We start from the raw sequence: 23,060 nt of genomic DNA, 5'->3' as shown, positions 1-23,060 counted from the left end.
TATATAGTCTATTCGCACAGCAAAATACTTTAAACTGAAAAATGTCAGTGTAGCAACTTATAATGCAGTCACACTAATTGTTTTTTAATGGACCGCTTTGAAACAGACGTGATAATGGTTACTGGGCCAATAAAATTATGTCCACTGAGAAAATCTGCACCTTTATTAATGTGAGCCTGAAATGTGTCGGCTCTGAAGGGCTAGGAAGCCGTGTCCCTTTCCCCCAGCCCTACACCGCAGAGGAAACTAGGGACGCCCTGCACCTTTGAAAGGGTTGAAACAGGGTTCAGCCCAGTAAAATATAGAATGCGGTTGTTTTTGCTAAGTGACGAGGCGCTGCTTTATGTCTTCAAGCCGGTCTTACAGGTAAGAAGGAAACGAGGAAAAAGGGTTTGCAGCGGTTTCAGGGGAGAGAGAAGGCGCAGCTGATGACTAAAGCTGAGATTCTGCGTTGTGCTTCCTCGCTGCGCGGACGTAGTATTGGTCTGATTAATCATATCCCAGTCTCACTGCGATGCGGTTGGACTTCAAGTCTTTCAGATCATCTCGACAGTTTATTCCTGAACCAAAACAATGCAGAGGAACGGGTAACAGCACGCGGAACAGATTCCACACGGGTTTCACTTTCTGCCCGACTTGCTTTCAAACAAGAGAAACAAAGTTAAACTAAACAAAGTGGATAGATGAGGATACAAGATGCTTAGCTGCAAAGGGCAATAGATTATGACAAAGATCAGGGTTTTTTGTTCAGGTTCTCTTTAAAACCTGACGCGTTTATACGGACTTATAGCTTTCTGTGAGGGACGGTTTACTGATATCCATTTGTTTTGTTTTTTTGTGGAGGCTTGATCCGTTTTGATGGCCGCACCACATAAAAAGAAAAAAATATTTCTGCAGCAAATCTTACAAGTTTATCCTCATCAAAGCATAACCTTAATCTGAAAATCCCAATACTGTAGGGCGTTTTCAAACTTGTGCCACATTTAATGAATAGAGATCAAATTTTTTTATTTTTTCAGCATTTGACCAGACGATCACCACTAAGAACATCAAAAAAAAGAAGAAATCTGGGTCTGATTGCTTGGTGTAACTCTAGTTATGAATCGGGCCTCCTCCACCGTTAAGATAGTTACGGATGAACAAAAAAAAAAAAAAAAAAAAAAGGGATCTGTGCCGGCGAGAATAACCTCCAGAACGTGAAATTAACAACACAGTTTCATCAAAACCTTATTAGAACACAAACCAGTCAGACGTCCTTCCTAAAAAAAAAAAAAAAAAAAAACATCTGCTTGCATAGAGAAAGGTAAACTTCTCACCTGCTGTGGTGAGGGGTGTCTGTGCTGACAGAGTAGTGTCGTACGAGCTTGGGCTTGGTAGCGGCACTCGGTTCCTGCGCCGTGTGGGTCCGCATGTACAGGGGGGAGTCGTCCAGACCGGAGGAGGGGGTGGGGGAATGACTGAAGGTGCTGGCCCGCCGGCGGAAGACCTGCGGCTCGGGCTCCCCGGGTAGAGAGGAGGACGATGACAGAGGAGGAGAGTCCAGGAGCTTCAGGTCACCCGTGGAGTTGTGGCCTCTAAAGATATGACCAGGAAAGACGGCGAGGCATGGACGATGAGGTTCAGTTCCGTAGACATGACTTCCCTTTTACCCAGAGCTTTAGTCGGCTCGTAAAGTAGAGAAACCTTGGCAAAACGCTCAAGATAACAGGATCAGCAAACAGAAGACAGAAACTGCTAGTCCGAGCGTAAGACCTAAATCTAACAAACTACATGCGGTAAATATAAAGCGTCCCACATCGTTGCCTTTAGGCGTGTTTACCTGAGTGGGCTGGTGGCTCGTACATGAGGTGAGGAGGTGAGGGGGTCCTGGAAGCAGGGCTGGCCTCTGCTACTGCTGGCAGCACAAGTAGAAGAGCTGCCCTCACTCCCCTGGCTGCTCTCCCTTTGAGGTCTGGCCTTGCTGCTTCCCTACAAAAACATCCACGAGACGCTTACAGACCCAACTTTCCAGTCAGACGCTTGGAGCACTATGGGGGCGGCGGGTTTGAATCAAACAGAAAACCAGATACAGATGATCTCCCTTTATGTTCCTCAACTTTATCTGATTTCTGCCCCCCATTGTGGGACAGTAAAGGTATTTCAATCACAGCATATGATGTCGGTCGATGCGTTTAAGGAGCAGAAACGGTGGGAGTTCTTAGCTCTGACGCATTTATACAACTTTGACCTGCAGATCACTGAACAGAGCCAGTCAAGGAAAAACTGGATGACTGTTTGTTACATCTCTATTAATGCAACGTCAATCAGCTTAAAGAAACCATAACTAACTATTAGCAGTGTCTTGAAACAAAGCTTCATTAAATCACAGATCTGAGCCAAGTAGCAGCTCTCAAGTGTTCATTATGAGCTGGCCTTGCTTATATGAAGTATAACAAAACAGCCATTACGACTTGAGTTTTAGTAAAAAAAAAAAATATCTGTGGCCCTGCACGTCATGGCAAGGACTAAAAGATAACAGCTTATGTACTTTTCATTATTAAAAAAAAAAAAAAAAAAAAAAAAAATCAAATATTAGGATGGCTGCCAGTTGGTTAGAAAAAACTAAGCTAGTAGTTAAAAATGTTTGTTTTGTTTCTATTAACAAAAAAATAAAGGAAATAATGACATGGATGTGTGTTCAAGAGGCTCAGGTTTACGGCACACATCCCATCTCCATTTTATTTCTCAGAGCAATTGGAAGGTTGTTGGGTGCGTCGTTGCATCTTGTGTTTTCCAGCCAAAGAATGAACTTCATTCATTGGGGGAAAGAAGGGACTGGACTCAGTGCAACTAATTTATCTGTGCAGTCTAAGCCACTGCTACCAGACAATCAAAACAGAGACTCCACATGGCATGTTAGCTAGGTGTCCCAACTGACCTTCACCGTACCAGGCGCTATTAACACATTGTACATTTGACTTTGTTCAGATTCTACTGTTTTTTTATTGTTAAAGCTTTTATTTGGTCAAAAACAGAAAAGATTCAACCATTTTTGTGACTCATTTAGAAGCTATTTAAACATGCCAGGACCAACAACCATTGCTCAGCAGTTCATATTCTGAAGTTTATAAAACAGAGCTTTAGTACAGTGAGAAAGGCCTTTCACGTTTAAAATGCATCATTTGGCATGAAGGAAACTTTCTCCTAAGTGACAACTTGTGCTAAATAAACCAAGCAGGATCTGATGGGATACCTTCCAGATGCCTTCCAGGGACTCGGTGAGCGAGCGCTTTGCTCTGGTCTTGAACTGCTCCAGCCGCTGCCGGCTGCTGCTCTGCTGCTGAGTCTCCTGGAGTGCCGGGGCAGCATCTTCAGACACCTTCACGCACAGCACGCATCACACAAAAGCAAAAAAAAAATTTAAAAAAATGCATTACACTAAGTGAGAGATGGAAGGCCCAAATTAAGGATGTCAGGGAAAACATTTAAGAACACTTGAGTAGCTGGAGTTCATCCAAAATGCTGCGGCATAGACCAGGAAAATGGCTCATATCACACCAGCTCCTAAATTACTTCACGACTCCCTGTTTGCAAAAGGATAAATCACTGACGAACAACTGAAGCGTGAGACTAAAGATTAAAGTTACATTTTTATACTTATTCTTATTATTTTCCTTATCTATATATCTTTAAAAAAAAAAATCACATTTTAAAGTTTGTTTTTCATGCAAAGCTTTTAAGAGTGCTTAAAACTCAAATGCCTTTGTTTTTGTTAATGGCTTTTCTTTAATGTCCAGTAAAGCGCTTTGAATTGCCTTGTGTATTAATGGCGCTCTATAACTAAACTTGCCTTCCCTTATTATACTGCAGCTGATCACTGAAACGACAATAACAATTGTGATTAAACGCACGTGGTGCTTCTTCTATACACCACCTCTCTGAGAGCTTTAGCGTGTCAGCCACCAAAGGTACACATGGTTAAGTCACCGTCCATTCACTGCCAAATGTGATCAACATGCTGAGCGTGAATACTGGACATACAGATTCAGATGTATTATTCTACTAAATATTACCTCCAAGTAGTCATTTGTGATTAGCATATTGCAAAAAGTGATATAGTGATGACTGCAGCAATTTGATGCATTGCGCCGCTCTAATCCACACAAGAATAAGATTCTATCTATTGATAAGGGAGTGGCTTTTTCTCTCTGATCTCTGATGGAGAAATAATTTTATTCATTACTGAGCTGCCAAATATGTGAGGTGGTTTAGGACTACGCTGCTTTGTGTGTAAAGAAAAAAAAAAGAAAAAAAAAAAAACTCGGATTAGTTCAGAATAGCATGTCAGCCATGTCCACTCTGACTTGGACTAATATTTGGTTCTGGTCATGGCTGACATGGGAAGTACAGGAATCCAAGGAGTTTTTATATATATATATATATATATATATATATATATATATATATATATAAATAAATAAACACACACATCAGGGTATAGTTGTGTATATATACACACATGTCAGAGGTGTGCAGTGTGTACCTGTTTGCTGTTATCAGGCAAAGAGTGCTGATGCGCTTTCTGTTTCTCCTCATACAGATTCCTCAGAGAGGCCATCACTAGCTCGTTTTCTTCCTGGTCACTCTTAGGACGAGCCCGCTGAACACACAAGAGCAAAGTATTCATTGGAACGGGTCACTTGAAGCCGGGTAGGATCATGTTTCATCAGCCATGGCAGGTATTAAGTTTAGCTTACGCGTGTGAACTGAAAGCTTTCCGATCTGAGTGGAAATGCTGGAACACAACACTAAACGTTCATGGAGATTATTTTGGGGAGAATAGGAGTGAAAACACGCTTTTCTTTCAACTTAGTTCGCAAAGGGTGATCAAATCAATAGTCGGGTTTTTTTTGGTATAGAGGAGATGGTATTTATAGGATCACCGTGTAACTGATACCATAATAGGAAGTGTGTTATTTGGCCTTTCTGTCTCCGGGATCTTTTCTGTCTGGCCAATAGAAATACAGGATGGGTGAATGTCTTCTGCATTTTAGGTCCGCAGCACAACTACACAGAGTTTAAATGTATTTACACCTCTTCAAGTTTGAGACTTTTTGTCACTTTACAAAGAAAGTTCAATGTATTTTAAATAGCAGGACAAAAATAATTCGGTACTGTGAAGCGTGTGATTTCTAAAGGTTTTAAAGAAATAAAAATACGAAAAGTTTACCACGTATTACCATTAAGCCCCCTTAGGTCTCATTCCTCAACATAAAATCTCAGTCAGCCACTTAACTTCAGTAATAATCCAGCTGCTCTGTGACGGCCTTAGACGGTTGTTGGAGATAATTTGTGAACAAACGGCAACAGGAAGACCAATAAATCACAGCGGACAGGTCGGGGAGAAAGTTGTGGCGTTTAAGGCGGAGGTTGGGTTACAAAACAATACGTACAGCTTTGACTCTCTAGCAGCAATGTAGAGTCTATTGATGGAAAGACAACGGCACAACTACAGAAACGCCGAGACATGGCCGTCCAGGTAAACTTACAGCCCGGAAAACAACAGGGTTAATCAGAGAGACAGCCAAGATGCATATGGTGACTTTGGAGGAGCTGCAGAGATCCACAGTACAGGTGGGAGCATCTGCTGACATGACAACAATCAGTCAGGCACCTCACGTGTCTGGCATTAATGCAGGAGTGTCATAAGAAGTCTTGTCTAAGGGATGTTAACTTTTTTGTTAATGTTGTATTTTACACATTGTAAAAAAAATGGCAAATGCACTTTAGTGTGTTGTTAATAAATACGTTTTAAAAAAGTTAGGATTGAGTGCGGCTGAGTACAGATCCACAAAACCCTTTGAGGTCTTTATTAAATAAACTTGAGTTGTTTTTCTTCCCCCTCATGGACGACCTCCTGTTGCTCCATCACATCAAATCCCAATAAAACGCTACGTTGTGTGGTTTTAATGTGACAGAATGTAAAACTAAGAATACCGTATACTGTATCTGATCGTCAAAAAAAAAAAAAAAAAAAAAGTATGCTGAGCAGTTGTAGTTCAGCTAGATGACCAGCAGATGTCAGCTGAGTCTTAGAGATGGTGATGTGCATTCCTCTGCTCTTTTATGAACTCTTATAACCTGCCCTGCTGCTACTGTTCAACATGCAACATAATTACAGGAAAGACTGATTGTGGTATGTAAACACCTCCGACGATGTTTTCGCTGAAAACAGTAAAGCATTATAAATGAAATGGAGCAAGAAAACAGAGTACCAGTGGGCTGGCATCTTCTCATAATGTCTGATACGCGTCTCTGTTACCCTCCATGCGAGGAAACTATGATTCAGTCTCAGTAAACAAACCACTAATAGACAGATATGCGTTCTCGCTGCAACTTGACCTTCAGATAACTTACCATAGTGTTCTCAAAGACTGAAGCCTGCTCGTCATTGTCTAAAGTGGCCAAGTGCTTCTGAAGCTCTAGTTTTGTTTTGGTAGGGTGCAGACCTGCGACGGAAGAAAAACACAAGAAGAAAAACAGTTTTTGCTTTACATTTGTTGTGCATTTAACATGTTGGGCTCTTTGATTAAACTTTCCCACATAAAACTAAAGCATTCCTCAGATATGTCCTTTATCTATCCAATACAACTAGTTATTTTTATTTCTCACTTGCTACCTTCTATTCTCTCACACAGCCTGTGGAGGTGCTGGATAGGGCAGCTGTCACACTGCTGGCTTTGGGTCTTTGCATTCTGCAGCAGGGCAGCCACTGAGAACGCCTGCTTCAAAGTCAGCATGATCTCATCCACCTAGGGAAAGTGAGCAAAACATATTAATGGAGTTATGTGGGTACAATGTTGACCACAGGCTCGGCCGCTCCGTAGGGGTTATTATTATCACTTTATTTTTAAAAACTACATGCTCTGTTAGGGAAGTGCATTTATTGAGATAATTTAGCTGTTATTGCTATATTATTGCCTATATTATGGTGCCCTGTGGCAGTCTTTTCTTAATGGTCATTTATTGATGTCAAGATGATCTGCTGCTTGCTATATCATTTATTTTAGGTCATATTGCACGGCCCTAATTTGTTGATATTGTCTTTCCCTGTGGTTCCAAAGTGTTACAAACTACTTATAAACAACTTATTTATAGATTTATGTGTCACAATTCAGACACTGATGTTGGACGAGGCCTGGCTCTCGGTCTGCGCTCTAACTCGTCCCAAAGCTCTTCCACTGTTGGGAGCACGGACTTGTCCAAAATCTCTTGGTTTTCTGAAACATTCATGGTTCCTTTCCCAGGGACCAAGGGGCCGATCCCAGCTCCTGAAGAACAACCTCACACCAGGAACCACTCGCCACCAAACTTTACACTTGGGACAAGAGAGACAGTGATCCGTCAGTCCAGAGAGCTCCCCCCCACCGCTCTAGAGTGCAGTGGTGGGCTGCTTGGTATCACTGCATCCTCTGCTGTGCATTCCACCTGGTGATGCATGGCTTGGATTCAGCTGCTCGCCCACAGAGACCCAGTCTAGGAAGATCTCTGCGCTCTGCTCTTCAGCTAAGCTCAAGGCCACGTGAAGGATGGAGCGCTGTAGTGGCTGACTCTGCAGAAAGTCGGCAACCTCTGCGCACGGTGCACCTTGGCATCCGCTGCTCACGTTCCATCAGGTTTTTCGTGGTCTACCGCTTGGTGGCTGAGTTGCCGTCAGTCTCAATTGCTTCCAATTTGTTATAATACCAGACATTTGCCTGTGGGATATTTAGGAGTGAGGAAGTTTCACGACTGGACTTGTTGCACGGCTGGCATCCCATCAAAACACCATGATGGAATCAACTGAGCCACCCATTCTTTCACAAATGTTTGGAGAAACAGCCTGCATGTCTAGGTGCTGATTTTAAACAGCTGTGGCCATGGATGGGATCCCAATACTTTTAGCAATATAGTGCATCTCATCTGGGTTGATACCATTTAGCTTAAATCCATTATTTAGTGTTTTGTTGAGCACCTTTAATCAGGGCCTGTTAGTAAAATACCCTAAAAGCTTAGCTTAAAATGAACATTTCTGACCATTTTCAAACTTTACTAAGATATTTATATGTACCCTTTTTCTGTATGTCTTGAAGTCTTTGCCACTGATATAGACAGAGAAACATTTCCTTGAATGTTAAAGTCAATCGAGTCAACACCTTCTTAGGGTTTATGAAGGCGATTAATCGCATAGATCTCTGTGTCTAGTTTCCTCCCGGTGTTGAGCAAAGAATAGGGACAGATTAATAATATTTTAAAAGCACTATAAAACAGTATATTGCTTTTTATAGAATGAGTCATTCAGGTGCTGTGGCTGTTATGGTTTCCAACTGAAAACTGTGGCAGATATGCTGCCTTATTGAGATATTTGTTTTGAAGTTGTCTCAACACAAAAAAAAGAAAAAAAAAACCCAGTCTACTAAATAGTGAGCATCAAAGCGTTAATTTATTATTATTTTATTTTATTATTTCTCATTACTTAGCTTGGCAGTGCAAGCTCTGCTGGGGAGCTGGTGGTTGCAAACTTTGTACATTTGACAACAAAAAAGTGCAGATATTTTAGCTCAGGTACAAATCAGTATGTTAAAAAACAATATTTTTTATATTTCTTATCATTAAAGAATGCACAATGAAAGTGGTTTTAAGTGTGTGACTTTTCTGATGTTTTTATAATATAAAAGGAAATTATAAAGGGCTAATTTTAGCAGTTTTTCCATGTGATTTGTGCATAGGAGTGTCTCTATAACAGAATGAAATGTGTGCTGCCAGTAGCATTATGTTGTTCTGTCTTTTTTTATTAGATTACCAACTGTTTTAGTTTAGTTTTCACATGACTTTACATTTCTTATAATGGTAAAAAGAAGAGGCGTTCATGTAGGGTTATCACATTCTTACGAAATAACCAATATATGCAAAATAGATAGACTGCGTTTAATGTTTTATAGTGCAGTGATTGAAAAAGAACACCAAGTAGCTGTTTAAATCTCTGAATAATGTATCACTTCATAATTAACTGGATTTTTTTTAGCTGATCAGTTGTTTGTGTTAGAAGGCAGAAATGAAGGATCTAAATAAAGACCTCCTTACCAATGATTCATCGGTACACTGGAAGACATAGCAAACAAAATAACAGCTTCCGTCTTCTGCTGTTTCTCTGCAAATGAAGCCAAAGTGATCCACATGACGAATTCCCTGGAAAGAGACAGGATTCAAAAACATGTTTCAGATCAAGCAGACTAGTCATGGCAGCTTTGGACAGAGATTCTGTGCTTCATACCTGGGAGCAAAAGGAGATTTCTCGGAAACTCTTTTCTATGGCAACTTTCTTAGTGTCTGGACTAACCAAGAAGATCTGGGATTTGCCCACCTGATATAAAAAAACAGAAAAAAAAAAAACACACAAGCATTTTAGTGTTCATAAGTGGTATTGTGTAAATACTTTTGGTGAACCCTGATACTTATTTACATGCACTGACATTAAATCTATTTTTTGGGTCATCAAGATATAGACCTCTTACTCACTACTGTCAATTATATTCTCATATCATTCGCTTATTTGAGTCAAATGTTTAAAAATCACTTGTATTGCTACTGTTTTTGTAAAATTGTATTGTTTTTTTGCCATCGTTTTCTTTTTATCAAACAGCTCTCTCTTGAAAATGAGATCTTGGATCTCAACGAGAATACCTGTATAAACAGAAGGCTAAATATTATAATGATGAAATAAATCATCATTTAAGCATGTTGCATTTACTCATATCTTTGTCTGAGATTAAAATGTGTTTAAGTATCGAAAAGGTGTGACAAAAAAAAGCACAAAATATAAGGAATCTGTGCGGGTCAATCATTTCTCAGAGCGCTGTGTGGATGTTTGAACAGATGAACGCGGCATCTTCAGCAATCAGGAAACTGAAACCAAGGATCAACCAGATTTCTGGAGGTCCACAGTTCTTGATATATTAAATTGGATTTTTCCATGATGTCACGCAACAAGGGAGTTTGTTATCTGGGCTTTCCCAAAATCTTCAGAGTCACAGAGATCATGTTGTGTATAAACGCCTGAATTTGAAGAAAGTTACTAAAAATGAGAACAAGAAATTCTCTGTTACCACTCTGGCATTTACCAGACAGAAATAGTTTTGGTAATCCCAACTGGCCTAAAACAGAAATGGTTTAGTCTGATATAATGGAGAAAAGAAGTGGTCTGGTATTTTTTTTTCTACAATGAGTGAAAACAGTTCAAATGTATTACGTTCATGTGATGAATCTGAAGGGCAGGAATCTGCATTAATAATAAAAACAGATTTTAATAACATCCCTACAGATTTTCCAATATAGAAAAAATTACTTTATTCAAGGAATTTAAGTTTAAAACATAGATTTTTATCGAATACAACTTTTTTTCCTCCACTACTTCACATGTATCCTTCTCCATCAAACCTTATTCCCATTCTGAGACTGTTTCTAGAGAAACTATTTTATCTGTGTGTTTAAAGCAGAGCCAAAACAACAAGGTAATGAGACCAGACTGCGTGGGGATCGGGGAGGATCATAAAGGTCAAGAAGAAGTATCTGGTATCTGCTGAGCAGGACAGTACCGTGATGATTCCTGCGCCAGCGATGACCATTTCCTGTCTGGAATGCCAACAGGAAAATCCCTGCTGGCGTGATGCCACAGGGAGCAAGTAAAGGTCAGGCAGAGGAGGGCTGCTTTGGCCGTCTTGAGCAGCAGTCAGCTTTAATTCCTGCTGAGTCCATATTATTTTTTAATCATGTTTTTGTTCTTTCTCACTTTGGGTTTTTTTTCCCAAGCTCATGTATATTGAGTTCACAGAATGCAAATCCTTAAATATTAAGAGCGTTCTCTAAGGAACATGAGTTTTAAAAGGTGTTGGTGCATTTTTGGACACGCTTTCTGTAATGAATGTGTTGTGAGTAGGGGTGAACAATAATTCAATATCAATATTTATCAGCATATAACTTTATTCAGTAACGGTGTTGTGACATGTCCAATATTTCAGTAAACAGTCTGTGATTACAGCGTTTGTTACTGACTGACGTTCTGGGTTTTATGTCATTTTGTGCATTTTATTTTTTAAAGCAAATATTTCTAAAAAGTTATATCGGAGGAGTATTATGAACATGGCAGAATAATTGTCATAAGTTTGTAAAGGCAGCCGTCTTTCTGAAGCTTTTATTCTGTTTATATTGATATCGTAACGTCAGAAACATTGATTCAACACAAGCTTTCCAAACATAATCCATGATACCATCAAAAGCAAAAACAAAACTATATCCTCTCAAACGTTAAGCTGCCTCCTTGCAAATTAACCTGTTTATTTTTAAATGATCTTGAAAGAAAAAAAAAAACAGAAGAAATGTTAGGATATTTTTATATATTCTGAGGATAAAACTAAGGTTTAGTGAGCTAAAATCCATCTTGGAAAAGGTTAAAAGAGTTTCGCTGCAGTTCTTTTTATTGGGTCGTATTTTATTAGTGATAACAATTAATTAGGAAATCTGACAGAAATCTCTTTCATTTTGTTATTCATAGAACTCAAAGGTGTGATTCTGCTAAAATTCTAACGGGGGTCAGAGCTTTAGAAAATCAGAGATCAGAAATAAAACCTCTAGTCTTGACTGATGATGGGGCGATCCTGGTCCTGAATGCAACACATTGCTCGACTCGTGGGTCCATCCATCATGCCTTCCGGTACATGTTCTAGATGTGACAGCTCATTTACCTAACCGTTGGCAGTCTGCATTGATAGCAAATATTTCCAGTTCCCCCCCACGCCTTTTATTTATCCAACTTGGTGTTTAGTATTTTTGTGAGCGTATGGCAGAAAACACAGAATCCCAGATTCACTGGCCGACCTAAAACTGTCACTCCCATTGCTGCGCTTCCTAACACCTACATTTCACACAGCCAGCTCTCACAATGATTGTAAAAAAAAAGAAAAAAACAGATCTGTTTTGAAAGGAGTTTGAAAATGCTGGTAAAACAGAACCTCTCAGAATTAGCTTTAAAGATTTATGAAAATCAACAAAGTCGATGCAAGTCGCTCTGTTATGATTGAAAACCCCCAATTTATCTGTACCTGAGGACGGATAAAATGCGTTCTAGGGCAAAGAACAGCAGACATTAATTAAAGCCAACAAACTACTTAATAATTAGAAATACTAAAAATCAAAAAAGATAATAATAATAATAATAATAATAATAATAATAATAATAATAATAATAATTCCTAGCTTTCTTTGCAGGTGGAGAAAATGACAAAATTTGCTATTTGCAATCACAGTGTGCATCAATATTGGATGAGTGTGTTTTCAAGGGATTTTATGGCACTGATAGCAGAATAAAATTACCGTAAACAGCATGGTCCTGTTCTCCTGCAGGCTGGTCGGCTGCACCGTAGTGGAGGAGGTGATCGGATCTGTAGTGTTGTTGTTAGATATTTCAGGGGACAGGCCGTTCTCGTCCAGGTGCAGGTTTGGGAAGCTGGAGTCTCTCTTGTACAGAGCAGAGCCAGACCCAGAGGGGGCGCTCCCCGCTGTACCGTTCCGGACAGAACCATTTCCCAGTCCAGCGGACGGGAAGGTGAACGCCCTCTTCAGCCCGTCCACCAAGCCCCCTCCTCCTTTATCCGTTGTCCCCGAGCTATGCAGCTGGCTGAACTTCTCGATGCACTCGTCTATTAGGGCGGGCGGGGCTTTCTTGTGAGCGACGCTCACTCTGCCGCAGAAAAGTACCTCAAACTTCTTAGCAAACGTGGTTGGGGACACGGCCGGGGCGGCGGAGGTTGATGTGGTGGAGACCGAGGAGAGGCATGTCTCTGAAGAGTCGCTGCCTTCAGAGCTCGTGGACGTCTTTACGGAGTCTGCGCTGACGTCATTGCTGCGCGCTGAGCTCTTGCCGGCCTGCCTCAACGTACTGATGATCTCAGGGACCTGAAACAGAGACATAAACAGAGGAGGAGGAAGCACCTTAGTGATCTGATCTGTGAATACGCTTTAGTTATGCTGCATCTGAATATATGGACAGGGGCAGCTATGGGTTATTTTAGTAATCCATTAATCTGGTCATTCTTTTTTTTGATTAATTCTTTTTATTCCAAAGAGGGAAACTCTTAGTTAACTAACACACCTCAACAAACAAGCGTTTAGTATTAAAAAAGGGAAATATTTATTGCACATTGTAAATGGCAAAAATGATAGATAGATAGATAGATAGATAGATAGATAGATAGATAGATAGATAGATAGATAGATAGATAGATAGATAGATAGATAGATAGATAGATAGATAGATAGATAGATAGATAGATAGATAGATAGATAGATAGATAGATACGGTTTTATTTCAATCCACTGCTTTACATCCCTCAAATTGCTACACCTAATAGTGTAAAAAGACAAAAATATAGTGGATTTAAATAAAATAATAAAATCAGAAGTGTTAAAAATAAACTTAGGTTAAAAGTCTTGAACAGCAGGGAAGTTTACCCTTTATGAACATCTCTCTGTAGTTCATAAACACAGTCAATTGGAAACAAGCACAGTTTCACATTTGTTTTCAGGATAGGATTTTTCCTGTGACCATGATTTATGTTTTTCTGACTTCTTTTGTGACCTTACACTGATCCCAAGTTGTATTTTAGGGATACATGCTTACATTCATACATATCATACTTGCCATAGAAAGGAGTTTATTACAGCCTCTACAAATGACAATATGGTGATAATAACATTAAAGCAAAAAGAGGTCTGGTATCGGAATAGTTTCGGTATCGGCAGATAAGTGAAAAACTGTGGATCGTCCATCCCTACTTATGTCGTTGTGAGACCTAGAAAAGACCTCTCCTGCTGGTGATGTGAACATGCATGCCGGTGCAGTCAGCATGGGAGGAGTGCAATGAGGAAATTTTGCTCTTTGTCTAAAAAAAAAAAAAAAAGCCTGCAGGAAGACACCTTCAAAAATCTCACCGCTGAAAGTCGGGAGTAGAGCAAACTTTCCTCAGACTGATGTCAGACTGCTAGATGCTGGATCAGCTACAGAGGGTCAGACCAGCTGCTTGGTAGGGTGACCTGGCTTTTACTCTCAGTTAAACAACACTGTTCTGCTGATACCTTTTGTTTAGTGAGTAAAACTATTTTATTTCCGTTTTTATGTGTATTCAATCAATGGATGTTCTGTAAATAAAAAGAAAATAGGTCAGACATCAATATGTGAACATTGCTTGTGAAAGAACTGAATATTTAATCCTATTATTCTTACATGCCCGCAAATGCTAGCTGTGGGGATATGGACGGCTTTTGGTTTCCTGGAGTCAAGGAGCTTTTCTAAGATGGTCCTGTACTAAGAGCGACCCAAATTAGAACCCCTTACGTCACAAAAGCAGGCGCTGTGCTCCCCTGGGAGTGGGTTTGTTTCTCATCTGACAAAAGGCTTTCCCATGTTCAAGTTAACTCTTACTACCCATGTTTCTGAGTAACGCGCTTATACCGAGGAGAAATTCATAAAGCAGAGTATTTAACACTAACATTAGGACATGTTTTGTATTTACACTTTTTGTGTGAGCAAGTTAAACATTTCTTAAACATCTTTTCTTTCTGTTTTTTCCCCACAGGTGAGGAAAGTGGCCCAAAAAAGGAAGAGAGTCTTAGATCTTTGCCTATCTTTCAGATCTGTAAACCTTGAACTGTATCTCACCGCTGACCAAATCCACCACAAAGTGAATTTGAAGATCTGAAACACACACACACACACACACACACACCCAGAAAGTAGAACTAGCAGCCTAGACGTAACACTAACTTGCACACAGCAAGTTAACCCTTCAGACAGCGAGGCCGACTGGATCTGTTCTGTGGCGGCCTGAGACTCGACGATGAGGATGGATCCGGGTCAGATTCTGCGAGGTGTTATGGCGAAGTTTGTTGCTCAGAGCACAATCTCAGCATTCACGTGTGGTGGAGTACACTGTGTGCAAATACTTTGTGGGCTGATGGTTGTCTGGACAGGCTGATAACAGTCTACTCAGAAACAGACGCTTCTGGTTACTCAACATGACTATACTGCAAGATTATACATTGGCATTTACTCTTTGTGCGTTGACATCGTCAGTTATAAGAAAAGAACCTTTCTCCATAAGCAGTCGTGTCTGTTGATACCCACAGATGTAGAACTAGTACAGATTTCCCTACATAAAAACAACATTTTTTATAATTAATTAAACAGAATTTCAGTCAAAAACAGCCTTCGATCACTTGGTGCCGTTTCACTTGTGCCAATAAAACTGACAATAAAAATGTTGACCTTCTTTAAGACTAGATGCAACAGATGATAATAGATTAACCCAAAAAAAAACCTGATAAATCTGTGCAAAAGCATAACAGTAGCTAGCAAAGGGGGAAAAATGTGCCAGATAGATAGCATATGACAATCTGTCCTGCTTTCACAGACTTTCAGCATTCTACCAGGACAGAGAAATGTGCTGGTGATCAGAATCAGCCAAATCTATTCTGGACCACTGGTCAGCGGGGAACTAAAAGTACAACATTCTTTCCCCAATCAGCGAAAGCATCAAACCTTTGCACTCGAGAGGCACGCTGATATCACTGCTCCTCGCTTGGTTTACAGAGGGAAGGAGACTTTCTTAGAGAAGCACAATGTTTTGAATTTCAATTGTCATTGTCGTAACAATAAGGTTTAATATAGTGCATTATAGGGCTATCGATGTTTTTTTAAAAAGATTAGATGAGACTATTTTTGCTTTTTATCCAGATGGTTATAATTATACTTTAACATGTCATTTTTCAGCAGTGTCTCATATTTATCTACAGCAAAGATATGTGGGGTAAAGCTTTGATTCAGAGATGCCTTTTTAAAACTACTTTATGAAATGAAAAACATATCGGGATAAATATCGTATATTGGGATTCGGCTTAAAAATATCAATACTTTTGGTCCATATCTCCCACACGGAAGCAGGACAAATTATTACAAAGTTCTCCTCTTTGGAAGAATACATCTCTTTCTTAAAAAAAAAAACTCCCAGTTAAGTCAAGGGTCTACTCACTGTTGTAGGGATTCACATGAATACTACCATGGCTAATCAGCAACACAACATGCTAAACACTGTTTAAGTACTAAACCCTGCAATCATTTCATCTTTGTTTTAAAATAAAAGTGAAATTCTACCAACTACAAAGCTGTTAAATATTAATCACCGTTTATTTTACTTATAAAGACCTCGGCCCTGTTACTGGAAGGATTTTACTATACTCGAAGGTTTTCAGTCAAGCAAGCTCTGGAACGTTGGGCTGTTTTTCAGAAATCGTTATTCTATTTTACTACAAAAAGTTATTGTTTTTCAATTTAACAGGAAAGAAGAAAGAAAATATAGCATTATCATTTATAGCTTGTGAAGAGAGGATTGAATGGACAGTTCAGAGCTGTGCAAAACCTAGGTCTGAAAAGCCAGCCGTCTAGGATTGGTACGTTTCTCCTTTCAAAAACTAAAAAGTTTTATTCTTCCAGTCTCAGAGGTTCTTCATCTGAAGACTGAGCTTTATGAGTTTCTGAGGGGAAATCTTCACAACACTTGAGGCTTTGACTTTATTTGTTCTCCTTACCAAGGCACTGTCTCCATTTCGCAGACAAACCTTACAAAAAAACACTGAATAAGCCAGTCAGTGATTAGAAAGTCTCATCACTAATCATTGTGACGCGCTCACGTAACGGCAGTGTGCGTGCTCTTAGTTTTCCTCTTGCTGCGCATGCTGCGTAGCATCACTGCTCTCACTGAAAATGGCTGAGATTCACAAGAAGCAAACCACGTACAGGTTTATGAGAAGAAGAGGACGGCCTTAGAAGAAAGATATAAGACCAGAGTGGATTTCTTCCCACCATTCCCATGAGGAGCGGAAGAGCAGGTAATTCAGTTATTCAAAAAGGGACATAATTTCTTTTTAAATCGTCCATTATACCTTTAGATGAGATTCGGCTTAGGTCATTATCAATACATTTAGCTAAGAAGTAGGGCTGTCAGTTTTAACGCGTTAACTTTGTTAGACCATAACGGCGACAATTCTTTTTGTCGGCGTTAGTCGCACGTCAAAACACACACATACACACAGTCGCTGGTTGCGGGTTTTTTGGGCATGTTTCTGAAAGTGAAATCGCTTATTTGGTCTCTAAAATAAGTAACGAAACTGGGGTTATTAAGAGACCTGCTTGCAGGAAATATCCCTCTGCCATAGGAGCCGAGGGAGTAAAGGCAGGCAGAGCAACTATGCCCGTATTTTTTGCAGTTTAAGCAGTTATTGCAGCTGTAAAGTAGATTCAGTGGTGCAGATCACCATTTTGAGCAGACATTGGTTCTGAAAATGAGTTTTTACACGCTGATAACATTGCAGAAACCCAACCCATAAACCATACTTTAACGCTTATTAATTTGTTGTCTTTGTATTTGGCAAACTAAGGCTGTATCACATTGCCAAACAAAGTACCTGGAATTACTAAACCGTTGCTACACAGTTCTCTTTCAAGGGTATTAAGCTCCTGGCCCAGTTGCAAGCAAAGACTGGAATGACCTGGAAATTTAAAACCTTTTTCCAGGCTTAAACTGTGTGAACGTGGCCATAAACAGCAAGCAAAAATATTCAAAGAAGTTATTGTTGTTGGTATGAAAGCTCAGAATTAGATGTGTGTGAGAGAGTGAAAAAATAAACAACAAAATTTATGATTATATTGAAATGTAAAATGTTTATTAATTTATATGTATATGCGTAATACCATGTCTAACTTTGTTTAAGAGGCGAAAAAAATATATCTGCATGAAAACAGGTATTTATTTACACATTTGTTTACACATTGTGTAAACATCAGGGCGATATGATTTGTCATTTAGCCATTATAGGCCAGAGTTTAACATTTTATCGCACTAGAATGTTTTCATTCCAATTCTGAAAAGTGCTTGAAAAAAAATAACAAAATAAAAATATTTTTTGTACAAGCATGTTTTTTATTAGTGTCATTTATTGCAAAATTGCATAATAAAATGGCCAAACAGGCTATTACACTTTCGGAAATAAAAGGATAAAACGTGCGATTAACTTGCGATTAATCTTGAGTTAAATATCGACATTATGCGATTAATCGCAATTAAAATTATGAATTGTTTGACAGTCCTACTAAAAAGCCATCCTAGTCTTTTCTCTTTCAGCAAACAGGGGAGTTTGTAGTATTCATCGACTGCTTAGAAGAGCTTTGACACAAGTAGTGAAGTCAAAGACAAACTCCTGCCCTGACCAGGTAAATAGCTTGTCAGAGCAGCGAGGTGTGACACACTTTTGGCAAAAGTAAATAACGCTCACTGTAACACAAAGCCAAGGTTTACACAAACGCACTGCTGGCATTCGAGTTGGAGTAATGAACAATGCAGTACCTCAATAAAAAAAAGAAATCAATTCTGCTGCAAAGACACACTAACCTCAAATAACCAAACAGCATCTAAATTAGATGAAACAGCCGGTGCCATCAGAAAATAACATCTGGCTGCCATTTCTGCTTCTCCTATTCTGGTCCAATTTCACAAAACCACAATGGCAGAGTACCGCACCGAGGAACAAAAGGGAGGAAGTAGATGAGCTAAGCAGAAGCAGCAGTTCAGTCACACCAGGAATGTCAGTCAGATGAAACGTCAGATGAGTCGGACAAACACACTGGGAGACGGGTCTTGCTGCGTCTTGTCTTGGTATGAGGTGTGCTCAATCCAGTTTTGTTTTCTTATGTAACCAAACCAACACCGGTCTAACAATGAGACGGAACGACGCGTGTTAAATCTGAGAGGCCTAAAAGGTTTTTGAAACAGGAAACCGATACAGCAATTCAAGTTACGGAAACTTTTTCAACAATCAATAAATCAAGTTTTTGAACAACTTTTTTTGGAGACAATTGCCAATATCATTCCAATGTACGAAGCTTTGCAAAGGTACTAATTCACCTTACACTGGACCACGTTGTTACATCGCAAACACAAACTACAGTCTATTTCATCTTAGACAAACACAAAGTATCATATTTTTCAGACTATAAGACGCAGTTAAAATACTTACATTGTCTCAAATTTATGGTGTTCCTTATTTGTGATTAATGGATATTCAGAGCATTACGGTACACTGTGTGTACACGGTTTCACACTATAAACTTCTCAGAGGCAAGAAGTCTTTACATCGAACTGTTTTATATAAAACACCGAGTTTGATACTCTGAGCTGCTCCAAGCAGGCGGCAGCAAGGACGCGTGGCATCACAGTCCTTCTCTGTTCTCACTGACAGGTATGCGGTGGGAGCCTGCTGGAAAAGAAACGGCTCTAGGTGCTCAGCTAGCTAATCACACATTTTACCATCCATTCTGCCGCTTCGTCCCACTGGCAGAAAGTTTGTAAATTGTAGGAATTTGCCACAAGAAATGTAGGCAACAGTACGCTCGACTATGAAGGGTACAATGTCAGCGCGGAGTCCGCCAAGCTCACTGTATGCTAGGGGTGTGCAAAATAATCGTCATGACGATGCATCGCAATTCTAATATTCGCGATCCAATGCATTGATTCTTGACGGCAAGTATCGATTATTAATTTAAAAAAAACTAATAAATAAAATGGATGAATGGTTGACGAACATCAGCCAAAAACAAGTGGAATACAACTTCCAGTCCAGGAGATGTCGCTGCAGATGTGTTGACACCCGCTGCCTTGTGTCACAAGCATTTCCGGCCGCGGGATACTGCGATGAGTCGTTCATAAACAAAACATGGAGGAGACTGAGAAAATTCGTCCGGCTCCATGACATTTTAGTCAGATGTTTGGACGCATTTGGCTTTAAAAACAAAGAAGGTAAAAACGAAATTGAAATGACGCACGCAATTTGCAAAAACTGTAACATCGTAATGAAATACTGTGGGAACACAACAAACTTAAAAAGGCACACATGCAGAGGCGCCATCCAGAAAAACAAGAGTGCCGCAAGCACTGATTTAACAAACAACATTCGATTGCAAGCTAGCCCCAATTTCTACACGCGCAAACATTTGAATGTTTTAATTTCATTGGTTTAAAGGACCACTGAGGCCATGTAAACAGCACTGATTATCCTTATTTTGTTATTTTAAGTTTTATAAATCCTAAGCACTTTTTGTCAGTATGTCCACTCCAGTAATAGTAATATTTGTGTCCAGTAACAGTAATATTTATTTTCATGGCAATACCTCCAAAAGTCGTTTCAATAAATACAGCTATGTATGAATTCAGTTGCTTTCAGTTATGTATCAATTGAAAACAGATCATACACAGCGAGTCAGCCACTGGTAATGGCTGTATTTTTTCTAACAGTGTTCAGTGAAAATATCACAATGCATTGCGATGCATCGCAATAATTCAAGTATCGTGATGCATCGTGATAGAATCGCATCGTGGCATGTGAATAGTGATTTGAATCGTGACTGCTTTGGCAATACCCACCCCTACTGTATGCCCGAGTATGTGGGAGCCTTTAGGCAACCGGCGCCCGGAGTACGCGCTAGTGACAATAAACCTAGTAAGTTAACTCAATCTAAAAGTTACGTTTATTTTAGCATTACGTTAGAAACCAGGCAGTGTAGTCCAACTACTTTATTACTCCAAACAGAGGTGGATAGAGAGCTGTGGACGTGAAGGGGCGGAGTGATATTTCACACTTGGGAAGAATATTTAGTGGGCCTTATAATCCGGTGTGCCTTATGTGTGGACAAAGACGCACAAGACACGTTAATTCACTGTGCGCCTTATAAGCCAATGGGCCTTATGGTCTTAAAAATATGGCAGTGTGCAAATCATTAACTATAAGATAGTTAGTTATACATGGTTTTTAGTACTTTTTATGAATCTATCTCTGAAGACTGTGGCATTTATTAGTTGAGTCTATACTTAGTAGAACCACCTCTGCAACTACAGCCACTGGGCGATCTACTGGGCTATAAAATATATAACTCATTTCAGAGACATTCTAAAAGGAAGGTGAAACAGATTAAATTGGACAGCTTTTAATTTAAAATTCCTGCAGATGAAAATTATAGAATGTGCAGCATAAAAAGGACAAAAATCTGCAAATATGATTCAGTTTTTCATTTCTCCTCCAGCTCTATCAACATCTTCATCCCGTCTGATCTCCACCGTAAATGCTGCACATTATACTGTACTAAGATCAATAAAAACCTTTTCATTATGGCAGTTTTTAATTTTATTGTGTTTTTATACAAAATTTTGGGAAATGTGAGTTTGTTTTATTCAAAACCATGTAAAAAGTTATTTTGGGGGCTCTGGAACAAATTAATGGGGTTTCAATACGGGGAAAGTTGATTTGACATGAGTAATTTGAATTACGAGCTCCGTCATGGAACAAATTAAACTTTTAAGTCAAGGCACCACTGTATGTTCTTATCCTTGTGACAATCATATCTTTAGTCTAAATGTTTATTTCATGAACAAGACTCACCTACAGTGCAGACAAAATAGGATGAGATAAAGGAAGGACATTTCTAAGTTTACAAAAGCAGATAACCAATCAGACACTGTTATGGAAATAGCAAAACTCCCTGTTTTATGTTCCAAAGTTATACCAACTACTGTATCCAAGTTATCCAAACACAGCGCTCTGATTTACAAGACACATTGTACCCAACAGCTAATTCTGGCACCGGACAGGTTTGACTGAACGTCTCTTCTAGTGCTATGATCTGTAAAGCAAAGCTTCATCTGCTCATTCTCAAACAGGACTTGGCACAGCGTGAACGTTCAGACACCATTGTTTGTCACCTCTCTGCCTCAAGTGTCTGCTTGAGAGCAGTGTGTGCCGTCTGGCCACTTACAAAGAGTAGTTCCTCTCCACTAACCTATTCCTCTGCTCTTAAGTTTTCACAAAACAACACAACACTCATTTTCCTCTCCCTTGTAAAAACCTGGAATATTAGTTTAAATATGCACCGAGAAGAAGCTGTGGTTGGAATTTCTTTCCCTTTGTCACAGTTTTGTCAATAGTTAAATATCTTACTTCCCCCCAGATCCTCAATGAGATCATCGATTTGTATGGTGGCAGTTCTAGACCAAATTGTTTTTTCAGGGGGGCAAAGAACAAAAGAATGAAACAGAAAACAGGACAATATCTCATGATTTCTCAAGGGAGCCACAGAGCCAAAGATCTACCAACGACATTGGAACTGCAGGTTGCAGACCCCTGAAAAATGAACTGGTCCAAAAGGACCAATCAGTTATGGTTTCTATGCAAGTCAATGTCCCCATGAGAAACTGATTTTGTATTATGTCTTCAGTACAGGGGCCAGGACCAGTTCTACAGATGCAGTAGTTCAGGTTAGCCCATGTATAGAGCCACCCATGGATTTGTGGAATGGAGTATTAGACAAATTCTGATATGAAATTGAGGTACTTGAAATCGCTGCAAAATTGTATTGTGCCGTCTTTTTTTTGGACTCACCCAGCCCAGCCTTCTTCACCCAGTACTGCTCTGCTGTCCACCCCACAAACACAGTGGTGAAATCTGCGGACGACACCACTGTAGTGGGTCTCACCTCCAACAATGATGAGTCCTACTACAGGGATGAGGTCAACAATCTCAGACAGTGGTGGTCCAGCAACAACCTGATCCTGAACACCAGTTAGACCAAGGAGGCCATAATAGACTACAGGAGGTCCAGGAGGACAGAACATGCTCCTCTCAGCATACAAGGGGAGGTGGTGGAGCATATGGACGGCCTAAGGTTCCTGGGCATTCATATCTCCTCCGACCTCTCCTGGACTGTGAACACCTCACACCTGGTGAAGAAGACCCAACAACGGCTCTTCTTCCTCAGGAAACTGAAATGGACTGGACTTTTCTACTCAGCTCTTCATGAACTTTTATAGAGCTACAATTGAAAGCATCCTGCGTCTCAGCATAACTGTGGTAAAAGAGCTGCCAGGAGAGGAAGGATTTAGCACAGGTGG

At 39.8% G+C, this 23,060-nt stretch overlaps 1 protein-coding gene across 4 annotated transcripts in view; it reads right to left on the bottom strand.

Moving 5' to 3' along the window:
• The window catches only part of tbc1d1 (TBC1 (tre-2/USP6, BUB2, cdc16) domain family, member 1), a 76,129-nt gene that overhangs the window by 32,041 nt on the left and 21,028 nt on the right, over positions 1-23,060 (bottom strand). For all 4 annotated transcript variants that reach the window (XM_021317989.2, XM_012865516.3, XM_021317991.2 and 1 more), the window contains 9 exons: positions 12,388-12,969; positions 9,293-9,382; positions 9,103-9,207; positions 6,659-6,791; positions 6,397-6,488; positions 4,523-4,639; positions 3,233-3,358; positions 1,820-1,968; positions 1,317-1,574 (listed from right to left, as the gene is read on the bottom strand). In XM_021317989.2, coding sequence (XP_021173664.2) covers positions 1,317-1,574; positions 1,820-1,968; positions 3,233-3,358; positions 4,523-4,639; positions 6,397-6,488; positions 6,659-6,791; positions 9,103-9,207; positions 9,293-9,382; positions 12,388-12,969 — 1,652 coding nt within the window. The remainder of the gene's footprint in view (positions 1-1,316; positions 1,575-1,819; positions 1,969-3,232; positions 3,359-4,522; positions 4,640-6,396; positions 6,489-6,658; positions 6,792-9,102; positions 9,208-9,292; positions 9,383-12,387; positions 12,970-23,060) is intronic.

Source organism: Fundulus heteroclitus, chromosome 5 (assembly GCF_011125445.2).
Source record: "Fundulus heteroclitus isolate FHET01 chromosome 5, MU-UCD_Fhet_4.1, whole genome shotgun sequence".
Lineage (NCBI taxonomy): Eukaryota > Metazoa > Chordata > Actinopteri > Cyprinodontiformes > Fundulidae > Fundulus > Fundulus heteroclitus.
The sequence above is the reverse complement of the archived record's forward strand: the minus strand, read 5'-3'. Positions and strand labels throughout refer to the sequence as shown.